The sequence below is a fragment of the Podarcis liolepis genome (assembly GCF_965112155.1).
Source record: "Podarcis liolepis genome assembly, chromosome: 13".
NCBI classification, from domain to species: domain Eukaryota; kingdom Metazoa; phylum Chordata; class Lepidosauria; order Squamata; family Lacertidae; genus Podarcis; species Podarcis liolepis.
This window is the reverse complement of record NC_139573.1, coordinates 15,690,739-15,705,087: the sequence shown is the minus strand read 5'-3', so window position 1 is coordinate 15,705,087 and position 14,349 is coordinate 15,690,739. Positions and strand designations below refer to the sequence as shown.

The 14,349-nt window shown below is 43.6% G+C and overlaps 3 protein-coding genes across 7 annotated transcripts; all 3 read left to right on the top strand.

The window, feature by feature from the left end:
* Positions 1-108: 108 nt before the first annotated feature.
* LOC310692502 (olfactory receptor 5V1-like) lies at positions 109-1,639 on the top strand (the record flags this gene model as incomplete). The annotated part of the gene is made up of 2 exons (XM_083473448.1): positions 109-141; positions 671-1,639. 2 exons carry the CDS (start codon positions 109-111, stop codon positions 1,637-1,639), a joined length of 1,002 nt encoding a protein of 333 aa, XP_083329574.1.
* Positions 1,640-5,402: 3,763 nt separating this feature from the next.
* Positions 5,403-8,916, top strand: LOC310692330 (olfactory receptor 5V1-like). Of its 4 annotated transcripts, none has more exons than XM_083473077.1 (3): positions 5,403-5,429; positions 6,229-6,419; positions 7,593-8,916. In XM_083473077.1, the coding sequence occupies exons 2-3, from the start codon at positions 6,396-6,398 to the stop codon at positions 8,541-8,543; spliced, it is 975 nt and encodes a 324-aa protein (XP_083329203.1). In that variant the 5' UTR covers positions 5,403-5,429; positions 6,229-6,395; the 3' UTR covers positions 8,544-8,916. The 4 variants fall into 4 exon arrangements, with proteins under 4 accessions (XP_083329203.1, XP_083329201.1, XP_083329202.1 ...); XM_083473075.1 differs by lacking the exon at positions 5,403-5,429 and adding an exon at positions 5,435-5,546; XM_083473076.1 differs by lacking the exon at positions 5,403-5,429 and adding an exon at positions 5,436-5,550.
* Positions 6,539-13,266, top strand: LOC310692332 (olfactory receptor 5V1-like; the record flags this gene model as incomplete). 2 transcript variants are annotated; one of them, XM_083473082.1, is made up of 2 exons in its annotated part: positions 6,539-6,870; positions 12,316-13,266. In XM_083473082.1, the coding sequence occupies exon 2, from the start codon at positions 12,340-12,342 to the stop codon at positions 13,264-13,266; it is 927 nt and encodes a 308-aa protein (XP_083329208.1). In that variant the 5' UTR covers positions 6,539-6,870; positions 12,316-12,339. The 2 variants fall into 2 exon arrangements, with proteins under 2 accessions (XP_083329208.1, XP_083329207.1); XM_083473081.1 differs by lacking the exon at positions 6,539-6,870 and adding an exon at positions 10,991-11,112.
* Positions 13,267-14,349: the final 1,083 nt, after the last annotated feature.

Below are 14,349 nucleotides of genomic sequence, written 5' to 3'. Positions count from 1 at the left end.
TTCTCCACAGATTGCTGTTTGCTCCTACTGAGCTTTAGAGAGTGGCTTTTCGCAGGCACTGCTCTGCAACAACAACAACAACACGGTGCTTGGACATGGAGATTTAGAATGCAGACTGTGGTTGGAAAGAGCAGAGGAAAGGTAAGTGTAGATAAGCCCTTAGCTAGTACAGATAGAAGGAGCAAGGCTCCTCAATAGAAATGATCTATGGAATGGGAGTGATATATGGAATGTTCTGGAAAGGATGTTCAGGTGAATAGGAAGATGTCTTAGATGAGCGTTCTCACAGAAAAATTCAGAAACCCACATTCGAGTAAAGACTGTATTAGGCCCAACAAAATATTAGGAAATGGTAAGCAAATGTTTGAGTTCTCCAGAAGGCTTCAGCTGGCTAGGTGGCAAACACTCTTGTGGATTAGGAATTGGCTATGTTAGAAAGAAGCAGAGGAATAAAGGGACACTTCTCCAACTGGAGAGATTTAGAAAGAGTTCCCCCAAGGTATTGGGACCTGTGCTTTTAATCTTGTTCCTAAGTGATGAGGAGTCAGGTGGCCAGATTTGTTGATGATACAAAATTGTCCAGGGCCATTAAAAGCAAAGGAGATTTCAAAGAGCCCCAAAAGGTCTTCAACATGCTTTATGTTTCTCTTATGCTTTCAAACTCTTCCAGGAAATCTCCTTTCTGAACAGAGAAATTGGGAATGGCACGCTAGTGACACAATTCATCCTTATGGGAATTTCTAATCTCCCTGCGGTTCGCTTCTCCCTGTTTGCTGCCATTTTGCTCATCTACCTGATTACACTGGTAGGAAATGGCACAATTCTTCTTGCCATAGGAATTAGCTCTCACTTGCACACCCCCATGTATTTCTTCCTCAGCCACCTTTCCTTGCTGGACATCTGCTTCCCGACAGCTACAGTGCCCAAGATGCTGGAGAACTTCTTGTTAGAGATCAATACCATTTCCTTTGCTGGCTGTGTGCTACAACTCTACTTCCTGGTGGCACTGGTAGGGACAGAGGTCTACCTCTTGTCTGCCATGGCCTATGACCGCTATGTGGCCATATGCAACCCTCTACGATACACAGTTATCATGAGTAAGAAGCTTTGTCTTCAGCTGGCAGCGGTTACCTGGGTCGCAGGGTTCCTCAACTCCCTTCTGCACACAGTAATGACGTTCACTCTACCTTTCTGCAGATCCAATAAAGTCAATCAATACTACTGTGACATCGCACCAGTGCAGGCATTATCGTGCGCTTCTACTTACACAGCTGAAATGTTGGTCCTTATTGTTGGTGGGTTTTTGGGTGTGGGGGCTTTCTTTGTGACACTGGTCTCTTACATCTACATCATCTCCACCATCCTTAGGATCCGTTCTGCTGAGGGGAAACGCAAGGCCTTCTCCACTTGTGCCTCCCATGTAATTGTCGTGCTCCTCTTCTATGGTACCATGATTTTCACTTACATTAGGCCTCTCAACAGCCGCCATCCAGACCGGGACAGGATGGTGAGCATGCTATCTGGGGTGATTACCTCCATGTTGAATCCCTTGATCTACAGCCTTAGGAATAAGGAAGTAAAGGTGACCTTGAAGAGGGTGATAGTTCATATGTGCTTAAAGAGGGAATGTGTGTCTTAGTTATTTGTATTTCTCTGTTAGATTAAAATAGACACATAAGTAATTCTGAGCCAAGGAAGTGTAGTCTACATATTTTTTGAAAGGGAAAACAAAGGTAACATTTTGTCTCAATTTTGCGGGATTTTATTGAATACATAAAATAAGAATACGTAAAAAAGAAAATGTAAAACTCTCTCCAGACATTTGGGATAAGTAACTTCAAATTGGTTGAACATTTTGCTTGATGTAATATGGAGACTTTTATTCTTGGTTCTCCTTGTGCCTCTGGTCGCTTCAGTTATAGGTTTATTTTTCCACATATCTTATGAGTCAAAGGCTGTGGCGCGCCACACTGGTATGGTAGGAGAGGATGCCAAGTGTGGCAGGAACATCCAAGGACTGTCAATATTATATTTTCGGGATAGTTCATGGTCTTATGTAGCTGCATTGTTTAATACTTTCTGGATGTCCCATGAGCATATTATGAAGTAGTTGTGTTCTATGTTATAAATCAAGCACTGCTGGGAGTTTTTCCTTTCCCTTTCCAGTGTATTTCTTATCAATGAACAATTCAGTGTGGTGCGAAGTAATTTTTATTCTGAAAGTGTGGCCCAGAGAAAAAATTATGAGAGCCAGTTTGCTAGAGTTTACATGACAGAGAAGACCCACCAGGAGGTCATAGAGCCAGGATGAAGAAGACATGATGGAAAAGGATACTGCCAAGATGGTGTATTGTTCAAGTGAGGGCTCCTGTGTGGACTGGAATCCTGATTTTAAGATTGGAGAAATGAGAATCGAAGATAAACTGACACTGACTGATTCACCTATCCCTACATCAGGGAAAAGGGGTTGCAGCATGGCCCACTTCCTGTTTTGACACTTCTTTATTGGCAGGAATGTGCTTGTTTGTTTGTACTGAGTATTAGAGATTTGTAGATTGGATTAACAGCAAGGGTTAAGGCAAGAAACCTTGTGAAACTTTGAGAACCTATTATTTCAGCTCTGTGTTTGTTCCAATTGAAAATGTAGATCTGAGGCGAAGACAGGCTACATTGCCGGGGATCGTGTAGGATCAAGGGGCTGCACGCAACCCCGCAAAAAGCGCCCCCCATTTGAGGTGGGGACCGGTCATTCTGGGATTTACTATTTTTGATGGCAAGTGGGAGAAAAGATTGCTACATATATGATTCTTGCCATGTCAGATGGAAGACTAAACATCTCTCTTCTCCCTCTCTTCCCCTCCATATGGGGGAGATTGTTTTCTGTACAGGAGCTTTCCTTTCAAGTGTTGAAATTTGATGTGGTAGAGTCTGTGAGCAGAAAGTACTAGGGATGATGAGGAGAGTGTTCTTGCTTGGCCCCATGTGTGCTGTTTGGATGTTCTAGGGACATTAAAGCCATGGACTTTGGACGAAATCATAATTATTTTTATACATCTTCTGAGGACCTTTTTGGTAGATGAGATGGAGACTACACCATTATTGTGAACAATGACCTGTGGGACTCATGAGGCAGGTGAAAACACTTGCATGGTCCCATTTTGGGATGAGAGAAATGTGTATGTCCGTTGCTATATTTTAACATCAATACCTACAAGGAGGATGATCTCCCTGTGGTTTAATAACCTCTATGGGCTTTGTCTTGGAGGTCACCAAGTACCGTCAATTATAGACATTTTAATGGTAAGCCTTCCAAAATGTAGGCCCAGCTCCACATGTGTGATTCCTCAATCTTGTTCTTAGTGCTTAGACTCAGTGATGACTTACTTTGGGATACAATAAAGTTGTTTCCGAGCATATGCAAAGTATCTCCTCCCATTGCTTGGTTAATCCTGCCATCCCCACATAACTGAATAAGCCACTGACTTCAGGTGTCACCATAATTGCTTTTGGTATTCTTATTCATTCAGCACCACCCATGTTGGGTGTTCATCTGAGGTGCCCCCCTGATATCAGAGGAATTGCAGGTGATTCCATCATCTTCATTACACTTAACGATGCTCTGTGGGACTCATTTGGGAGGGAAAAACGCTTGCATGGTCATATTTGGAAGGAGAGGAATAAAGCTTCATTTTTATATCAATATCTGCAGGGAGCATGATGTCCCTCTAGTTTTCTTAACATAATGCAATCTTAACATAATGTTAACATACTGTTGTGAGTTGGGGGGGTACCATTTTTGAAGGAGCCAGACAAGTTTCTTGGTGAGTTAATGGGCCCTGAGGCTCCAATACTTTGGCCACCTCATGAGAAGAGAAGACTCCCTGGAAAAGACCCTGATGTTGGGAAAGATGGAGGGCACAAGGAGAAGGGGACGACAGAGGACAAGATGGTTGGACAGTGTTCTCGAAGCTACCAGCATGAGTTTGACCAAACTGCTGGAGGCAGTGGAAGACAGGAGTGCCTGGCGTGCTCTGGTCCATGGGGTCATGAAGAGTCGGACACGACTAAACAAACAATTTTTTTGTGTGTGTGTCTAGTCTTGTACATACCTTGAGGTGGAGTAAAAATGAAGTAAATAAATAGGTAAATATAAATAAATAGGTAATCTCATTTCCCCCCACAGCTGAAATGTTAGAGCAATGACAAACTTATATAGATTCCACTGTCAATTATCTCTTTGGGCTTTTCTTCTAACATGTAAAGAGATGTGTTGTGTAATCCAGTATCACTGTCAATAAACTCTTGTCACACCATTGTGGTTTTTTTTTTAATAGTTGTGTTTCTTACTTCTACAAACATGAACTTCTCTTCAAGTTTCCACTCTTCATTAACCACTTTTCAGCACCTAGGGGGGGAATTCAATCACTTCATTTTCATACCCAAGAAATGCAAGTCTTTCAATGCAAATTACCAGAGTTTTCAAATATCACCTCCCCACTCAGGTATATTGCATGTACACTCGACACACCGAAAAACAAGTATTTGCAAGATTACAAATGATCCACAGAGAGTAGATTGGGAGGAGGAAACGTCACAAAGCAGTGTGCTGCTGCCAAACAATATGCCAATCTGAAACTAGCAAGATGCTCTTAGCTCGCTTTCCCTGCTGGTGTCACTCAGAACTGATTCCCTCCATACGATGATTTCTAAAACTCCTGTGGAAAACACATGTTGGTAGCAGGGATAATTAATAAAGCATTCAATATCTACTAACTCTGCCAACACTTTTTTATGTAGACAGGCCTACTTAACTGTTTAATGCAGTTGCTATAATGAGCATTATTTATGGCTTTTATGGTGTTTTAGATTTTATCGTATACATTGTTGTACACAGCCATGTTCCGTTGTACTAACTGACAATATATAAATGCTTTCCTAAATAAATGAAACAAACAAGTATTTCAGACCTAATTTGGGCCTAGTTGCAACTGAAGTTTTAAATCCACATCACTGGAATTTATCATTTTTTTTATCGCTGAGGAGAGAGAGAGAGAGAGAGAGAGAGAGAGAGAGAGAGAGAGAGAGAAAGTCCTACAGGGATGATTCCTGCCATTTCAGATGGAAGACAAAACGTCTGTTCTCTCTTGCATCTAGTTTTCTATATGGAGGAAATTGTCTCCTGTAGAGGAGAGTTCCTTCTAGAGTTGAAATCTGACATGGTGGAGGCCCCACACAGGGCAACCATGTCATTGAGCAGGAAGCACTAGGGATGGTGCATAGCGTCTCCCAAATTGGCCTTATGTGTGCTAATCCCTGTGAGAGTCCTGGGGACTTCAAATCCATTCAGTTCGGATGACATCATAATTACTCTTGGTGGCATTATTTTTACATCACCATGGATGCAGAGCATTTATCTGAGGACCTTTCTGGTAGGAGCTCTGTGGTAGCAGATGAGATGGAGACTGCACCATAGATGTTAACAATGCTCTTTGGGACTCATTAAGGAGTAGGAAAGAATTTCATGGTCCCATTTTTGGAGGAGAGAAGTGTGTATGGCCATAGTTAAATTTTAATATCAATATTTGCAGGCATCACTATGGGGCTTGGGCTTCATCCTGGAGGTCACTGAGTACCATCAATTATAGACATTTTTATGGACAGTCTTCCTTGGTTTGAGTCTTCATGCTTGCTCTTAGTGCCTGGATTGAGCCATGACTTATACTGGGATGTAAGAAAGAAGCATATGCAAAGTGCCTACTCCCATTGAATGAATGAATTTATTATTTCGGTCACAGACCAGTTCCAGCTCGCATACAAAATCTCCCATTGAATACTACCCCATTGAATACTACTGCCACCCCCACATGACTAAGGGATTCTAGGCAGGAGGTTCAGAAAATGATCTCTCTACTCAGGTCCTGCTTATTTTCTGTTACATGGAATTTGTTCTCTCGCCATTGAAAGCTAAGGTCACTTAAGCATAGTCACAGCTCCTGCCTGGCTGCTATTCTCCTGAGTTTTGTGTAAAAACCTAGAGAAGATCTGTTCCATCCTCAGGTGAAATGGAGCACATAAAACATGGGCTGGACTTCCTTAACATTCTAGGGAGTCATGTATTCAAAAAATCATAATAATGGAAATGTAGAGTTGGACAATAATTCACGGGACTGGAGCTTATTATGCTGGAAAATCACCCATCACTTTTTCTTTTGACATTGGTCATGGTAGGCAAAGAGATGCTTCTTGGCACTGCTGGTGTGCTCTGAGGCCTGCTATTCCCTTGAGCTCCTTATGTCGAGACTTAAAGGAGAAGGCTGAGCTGCCGGAGGAACACACAATCCTTCCTTGATTTCAAGGCAGATGAGAGACATTCTTAAGAACGACTGTTTGGTGAAATGGAAACGCACCAATCACTGACCGTGAGTATTAGAAGATACAAGCTTAATGGGGCCATCCTTGTGACTTAAACTCTTAAGTAAGACAGGAAAAGATATGTTTGGTACCGTAATTTTATAAGTTTGACGAAATGAGACTCATATATCAAGACAGGTGTACATGGAACGGGAGCAGTACACAGAATGTTCTAGAAGGGATGCTGAGATGAATAAAAATATGGTTTAGATGAGATGAAAATCCGTATAAGGGCAATACTATGATCAGGCCAACCAAAATGTCATGAAATGATGTGGAGGCTTTTGAGTTCTTCAGAGCTTTTCATCAGGTAATAACAACGGCAGGGAAAGGACAAATAAATCAGGCTCATGGTGGAACAATAAAGTCTGCATGTGGTGACAGGCACAAGGGAGAATGTGAGAAAATCCAGCTGTAAATAATGAATCAGCAATTGACCAGGAGGAAGAGGATCTAGCAGTGAGTACAGTGGTACCTTGGGTTACACACGCTTCAGGTTACAGACTCCACTAACCCAGAAATAGTACCTCAGGTTAAGAACTTTGCTTCAGGATGAGAACAGAAATCACGTGGCGGCGGCGCGGCAGCAGTGGGAGGCCCCATTAGCTAAAGTGGTGCTTCAGGTTAAGAACAGTTTCAGGTTAAGAACGGAATTCTGGAATGAATTAAGTACTTAACCCGAGATACCACTGTATATAAAACTATCAGTCTCCATGTTCCCTGCAGTTAGTTAACAACTCCCTGTCAAGCCCTGTGGCTACAGTACACTTGTTCCAGCTTCCACACGGGTTGCTGGCCATTGACAATATCACCACTTACATGCAACGCACAAAGAGGTTCTGACAAGTCTCAGTAATTTAAAGACCTAAAAATGACTTTGTCAGATGATCTGATCTAAGAACCATCTAATTAAGCATTGTGTTTCTCACACGGGCAAAACATTGGTCTCCGGAAAATTCAGGTACAGGGCATGAATGTGATCGCTAGGAACTAATCTTTGCTTCTCAGAGTGATAAAGTGTCTAAGCAGGGACCTCAAACTCCTGCTTAGTATGACTCAAGGCTATATGCCTAACACCTTGAAAAGCAAAGAAGCAAAGCAACACCTTGAAAAGCAAAAGTGTATGCCTGTAGCCTCCAACATGTTTACTATGTCACATTTTTGCTTTGCAACTCTTGCAGTCGAGCTCCTTGCACAGGGGAGAAATGGAGAACATCACTGTGGTGACAGAATTCATCCTAATGGGCCTTTCTGATCTCCCAGCTGTCCGCTTCTCCCTCTTTGCTGCCTTTTTGCTCATCTACCTGGTCACCCTGCTGGGGAATGGCACCATTCTTCTTGCCATAGGAGCTGACTCCCACCTGCACAACCCCATGTATTTCTTCCTCACCAATCTTTCCCTGCTGGACATCTGCTGTCCCACAGCTACGGTGCCTAAGATGCTGGAGAACCTATTGTCAGAGAAAAATACCATTTCCTTTGTTGGTTGTGTGCTGCAGCTCTACTTCCTGGTAGCCTTGGCAGGGACAGAGGTCTTTCTCTTAGCTGCCATGGCTTATGACCGCTATGTGGCCATATGCAACCCTCTGCGATACACGGTGATCATGAGCAAGAAGCTGTGTCTTCAGATGGCTGCTGGTACATGGGTCACAGGGTTCCTCAACTCCTTGCTGCACACAGTCATGACTTTCACTCTACCTTATTGTAAATCTAATAGAGTCAATCAATACTACTGTGACATCCCTCCAGTCTTGGCCTTATCATGTGCTTCCACCTATGCGGCTGAGATGGTTGTCCTCATTGTTGGTGGGATTTTTGGTGTGGGGGCTTTTCTGGTGACGCTGGTCTCCTACATCTACATAATCTCCACCATCCTTAGGATCCGTTCTTCTGAGGGGAAGCGCAAGGCCTTCTCCACTTGTGCCTCTCATCTTATGGTGGTGTGCCTCTTCTATGGGACGACCATCTTCACTTACATAAGGCCTTCCTCCAGCCACCATCCAGATCAAGACAGGCTGGTGAGCATGTTGTATGGGGTAATTACGCCCATGTTGAACCCCTTGATCTACAGCCTCAGGAACAAGGAGGTGAAAGGGGCTTTGAAGAGGGTCATTATTAATAAACCCCAATAAATTTGGAAGGGGGGAAATATATGGCTAAGATACAATTATCCTATCCTATATCATTATCTACCAAAATAACCCAATCTCTGAAAAAGAAGAGCACAATTTAATATGTTTTAAATTACGATTGATCAGCTGACAATGACCTGCTTTGAAGTTGTCACCTGACATGAGTTTGCTCCATCTTCTACGTGTCAGCCCTTTAGATATTTGAAGATAGCTATCCTCTCTGTCTCCTATGTTTAGCCTGGAAAAGAGAAGACTGAGGAGACATGATAGCTATATTTAATTATCTAAAGGGCTGTCACATGGAAGATGGAGGAAGCTTGCTTCCTCCTTCTCCAGATGGTAGGACCCAAACAAATGGATTCAAATTACAAGATAGGACTGTCAAACTAATTGTCAAGAAGATGTTCCTGATGGTAAGAGATATCAGGGTACAACTCCTATCAGTCCCATTCAGCCAGGCCAGTAGTAGAGGATGATGGGAGTTGGAGTCTAAAACATCTGGAGGGTTCAGCAGCAAGTTGTCTATCCCTGCACTGTGCAAATATTTTAATTAATATAACCTAAAGACAGGAGTGCCTGGTGTGCTCTGGTCCATGGGGTCATGAAAAGTCAGACACAACTAAACAACAACAGGGTGACCATTTGCCATGGGTGCTTTGAGATTCCCAAATTACAGGAAAGGTTGTTGAACTAGATGACCCTCAGGCTGCTATCCAACTCTGCTATATCTAAGCATGATATCACAGTTTGAGTTTCAGATTAGGTCCAGGAAAATCCACTTTCAAAGTCCCCACTCAGCCAATCACACAATTCAACTTACCTCACAGGATTATTGTGGGGGTAAAGTGTGTCTGTGTGGTTTTGTGTATATTGCCTTGAAATGGAAGGGTGCCATAAAAATGAAGTAAATAAATCATAGAAACATGGAATCACATATGTAATCTTAATTCTTCACACTGAAATGTTAGCGGAATGACAAACATAAATAGATGCCACTATTAATTATCTGTTTGGACTTTTGATCTAACATGTTGAGATGTGTTGTGTAATCCAGTTTCACTGTCAATAAAATCTGCCACACCACTTTTTTATAGTTGTGTTTCTTACTTCTGATCTGTGAACATGAACGTCTCTTCAACTTTCCCCTCTTCATTTATCACTTTTCAACTTCTAGGGGGGAAACCCACTCCATTTCCAACCCCAGGAAATGCAAGCTGGCCACAAGTTTTCTGATATAAATTACTAGAGTTTTTAATCACATCCCCACTCTTCTTAGCTCCCGTTCCCTGCTGGTGTCACTCAGAACTGACCCCTGTGACTTTTGGTTATTAGCCGTGACCCCCGCTAATTGATTTACGAACTTCGATTAGCGATTTATGGCTGCCCGGCACGCTTCCCCTCCGGCTCTTCGTCACGACTCAGCAGAGCTTCGCACAGCGGTGTAAAAACTGTCACGTTCCAGACAAACACACACAGCACCGGTTTGTCTATTTACAGCATTTATTCCAACATTTCTCAGGAATTTCCAGGACTATTTGCAGCCATGCCAGACTTGCGTCTTTTCCCCACGGAGTACAGAGTGGGACTGGCAAACTTTGCCTCAAGCTCCTCCCGAGCTTCCAAAAGTGACGTCAGAATGCTGAGGCATCATGGGAACAACTTAACCAGTTAAGTTCCAACTCCCACAACCCCCCCTTCCCAACAATTTTAAAAACACTTTAAACACTGCGCAGATTACAAGTATCTTGGAATGGAAGTCACCTTGGAGGTTGGGGACCTCTTGTTTCAAGAGGAGAAGAATGGGGTCTGAGGAAAGTTATCCAAAAATACATCCAGCCCAAGTCCTGCCCCTGCTTTGCTGTGCTCCTCCCACTGGTTTGAACAACAACAACAACAACAACAACAACAACAACAACAACACAGTGGAAAGATGTAGGTCCTGATCTTGCATGGCACCCCAAAACACCATTTTTTAGGTGCCGTGCCCAGAAAAAGCACTTTTTTTGGGGGGGGGAACCATGGTGTGGAATTCCACAAGATCACAGCAACCAAAATGGCCACCGTAGTCTCACGATAACTAACAGGAAGATGGTGTCTGTGAAGATGGTATCCCGGATTTTGTCTTCAAGGTGTTGGAGGGTATGCACGAGGTATGAGCAAAGCCCACCAAAAAGGACCTAGTCCCTTAAACTACTGAGCTTTGTGTAAACACTGGACTAGGACAGTTCCTTACTCTGGTGAACTGGCGTACATAAAATATTGGCCTGATTTCCTTAACATCTAGGGAGTGATATCTTGAATGACAATTATTCACAGCCCTGTAGTTTATTGTGCTGGGAAATCAGCCATTACTCTTGGTCTTGACATTGGCCATAGGTGGCGAACAGAGATGTTTCCTGACATTGCTTATGTGCCCTGAGGCCTGCTATTCCCTTGAGCTCCTGTTGAGGTTGAAAGGAGAAGTTTGAGCTGCCAGAGGAACGGACAATCCTTCCTTGATCTCAAGGCGGATGAGAGGCATTCTGAAGAGTGACTGTTTGGAGAAATGCTAACGCACCAGTCATTGACAGTGAGTATTATTACAGTAGATACTAGCTTAATGAGACTATCGTTGTGACAAAGATCAAGGCTTAGGGAAGACGGAAAGAGTGATGTTTCTAAATGTAGAAGTTCAAAGAAATGAGACTCATAAAATGAAGCAAGTGTACATGGAATGAGAGTGGTACACTGAATGTTCTAGAAGCAGTGCTCTTTTCTGGGTATAGTCAAAGGTACACAGTATTGGGACCTTCCTCCCCCCTCGCAATGTGTGGCACTTACTGTAACAACCTCATAGTGATTACTGGCACATTTCTTCCTAAAAAAAGGAGCGCTCTCTAGAAGGGATGCTCAGATGAACAGAAAAATAGTTTAGATGAGAGTGGTATAAATACATTTGTAAATCCATACGAGGGCAATATTTTATCAAGTCACCCACAATGTAATGAGTTCTTCAGAACTTTTCATCAGGCTAGCTAGATAGAACACAGGCAGGGAAGGGGAGGATGAATAAATCAGGCTGAGGGTGAAGCCACAAAGTCCGTCATCTCATGAGAGGCACCAGATAGAATGAGGGAGGACATTCACATGAACTGACAGATGTGGACAGGATTTTCTGAGACAATAATACTGCATGCAGATTGGACCTCCTGCTATAAAAAGAAGGCACAAATTTGCTCAGCTAGGGCTTTTGTCCCCACTCACTTTTCTTGATCACCCCCTTGCCATTCCCCTTGCTTCCCATTCCCACCCCATGGAAATCTGCTTACCAAGATAGGTGGTGTGGCATTGTGGCAGGGTCCATGAGACCCTCAGTTAGTTAACAACCCCTCCATCAAGCCCCGTAGCTACAGTACACGGGTTCCAGCTCCACACTGGGTGCTGGCCATTGACATTATCACCACTTAAACGTAATGCACAAAGAAGCTCTGACGAATCTCAGCAATTTAAAGACCTAAAAATGACTTTGTCAGATGATCTGATCTAAGAACCATCTATATACTGTATTTTATGCTGCTTTTACAATTAAGCATTTTAAATTTGTTGTAGGCTGCCCTGAGCCCGGTTTTTGAACCTTTATCACTAGGAGTGATAAAGTGTCTGAGCAGGGACCTCAAATTCCTGCTTAGTATGACTCAAAGCTATATGAAAAGCAAAGAAGGCCTTAGCTTGTGTATGCCTGTAGCCTCCAACATGTTTACTATGTCACATTTTTGCTTTGCAACTCTTGCAGGAAAGCTCCTCGCACAGGGGAGAAATGGAGAACATCACCGTGGTGACAGAATTCATCCTAATGGGCCTTTCTGATCTCCCAGCTGTCCGATTCTCCCTCTTTGCTGTCTTTTTGCTCATCTACCTGGTCACCCTGCTGGGGAACGGCACCATTCTTCTTGCCATAGAAGCTGACTCCCACCTGCACAACCCCATGTATTTCTTCCTCACTAATCTTTCCCTGCTGGACATCTGCTGCCCCACAGTTACAGTACCCAAGATGCTGGAGAACCTATTGTCAGAGAAAAATACCATTTCCTTTGCTGGCTGTGTGCTGCAAGTCTACTTCCTGATAGCCTTGGCAGGGACAGAGGTCTTCCTCTTGTCTGCCATGGCTTATGACCGCTATGTGGCCATATGCAACCCTCTGCGATACATGGTCATCATGAGCAAGAAGCTTTGTCTTCAGATGGCTGCTGGTACATGGGTCACAGGGTTCCTCCACTCCTTGCTGCACACGGTAATGACCTTCACTCTACCTTTCTGTACATCCAATAGAGTCAATCAATACTACTGTGACATCCCTCCAGTCTTGGCCTTATCATGTGCTTCCACCTATGTGGCTGAGATGGTAGTCTTCATTGTTGGTGGGATTTTGGGTGTGGGGGCTTTTATGGTGACGCTGGTCTCCTACATCCACATCATCTCCGCCATCCTTAGGATCCGTTCTTCCGATGGGAAACTCAAGGCCTTCTCCACTTGTGCCTCCCATCTAATTGTGGTGTGCCTCTTCTATGGGACAATCCTCTTCACTTACTTAAGGCCTTCCTCCAGCCACCATCCAGACCAGGACAGGATGGTGAGCATGTTGTATGGGGTGATTACCCCCATGTTGAACCCCTTGATCTACAGTCTCAGAAATAAGGAGGTGAAAGGGGCTTTGAAGAGGGTCATTGTTCATAAACGCCTCTAGAACTGGAAGCGGGGGGTGGAGTGGGTGATGGTGGTGGTGGAAGATATGGCTAAGATACAATGATCCTATACCATTTTCTACGAAAGTAACTCAAACTCTGAAAAAGAACAGAAATTGATGATCTATTTTAAATTACAATCAATCCGCACTGACCATGAGCCCCTTTGTCACCTGACATTATAATGACCCCTACACCATTGGGTAGTTCTCCATCCAGTCCTTGGGCTGAAAACAGTTCCCCCATACTTGAATTATGTGAATCAAAGAAATTGCACTGCTAGATTCCCTTTTACCATGCAGGCTTTGTCTCTCCGCCCCCCAGCAACACTGAATGGAGTCTTAACTGACTTATGTCCCGAGCACTCCAAATGGTGTCTAAGATATGTGTCCTAGACCAGAGGTCAGGTAAATGGCGACTTTTGGTAGGACCTATTCTATGGCTCTGGAACGCTTTCCCCAGGGCAGCCAACCTTGATGCCTTTTGACTCCCTTTTTATTCTGCCAGCCATTTTAGATCTCTTTTAATTTTTTATTTGGTGGTCATTCTCCCCCTGCTCTGTTCCTGTTGTATATGATTAATTATTTTACATTGCTTAATTTTCTTTTTTCTTTTGGTTACCCTTGGAGGCTGCTACATGAGGAGCAGGGTATGAATCTCTAGAATCATGTACAAGTAATTAGAGAACTTTATTTCATTTGCTCATATTCCTCTTGTACTAATCTTGAGGTCATTTGGCTGATTCTCAGCTTAGCTGGGCTCCACTGGCATTAACTCTCCAACCCCAGCTCAGCCAAAAATATGCTGATGCAGTCAGCTCATCCTGGCTCAGCAGAAGCTGGCTGAGCTGAGGCCGGTGTAGTTCCCCAAATGGAGAGTTCTTGGGGCATGGCAGAGGTGGGACCTGAGAGCGAGGGGCTTAGGCTGGATCCTAAGCTTCTTCAACTCAGTCATGTGACCTGGCAACCCAAACACCATATTAAAGCCTTGCCTGCCAGGGTTAGACAGAGCAGCAGCAGCTGTCCCATTCAGCAATGGGGTTTGTATCTGCTGTAAAATTACACTTGTTGTACTTACACCAGCTT

Excerpts from the sequence above, each read along its gene's own strand:
- LOC310692330 (XM_083473077.1), top strand. The coding sequence starts at position 6,396 with ATGGAAACGCACCAATCACTGACC. Across the intron at positions 6,420-7,592 it reads AAACGCACCAATCACTGACC|TCGAGCTCCTTGCACAGGGG; the intron begins GTGAGTATTAGA and ends CAACTCTTGCAG.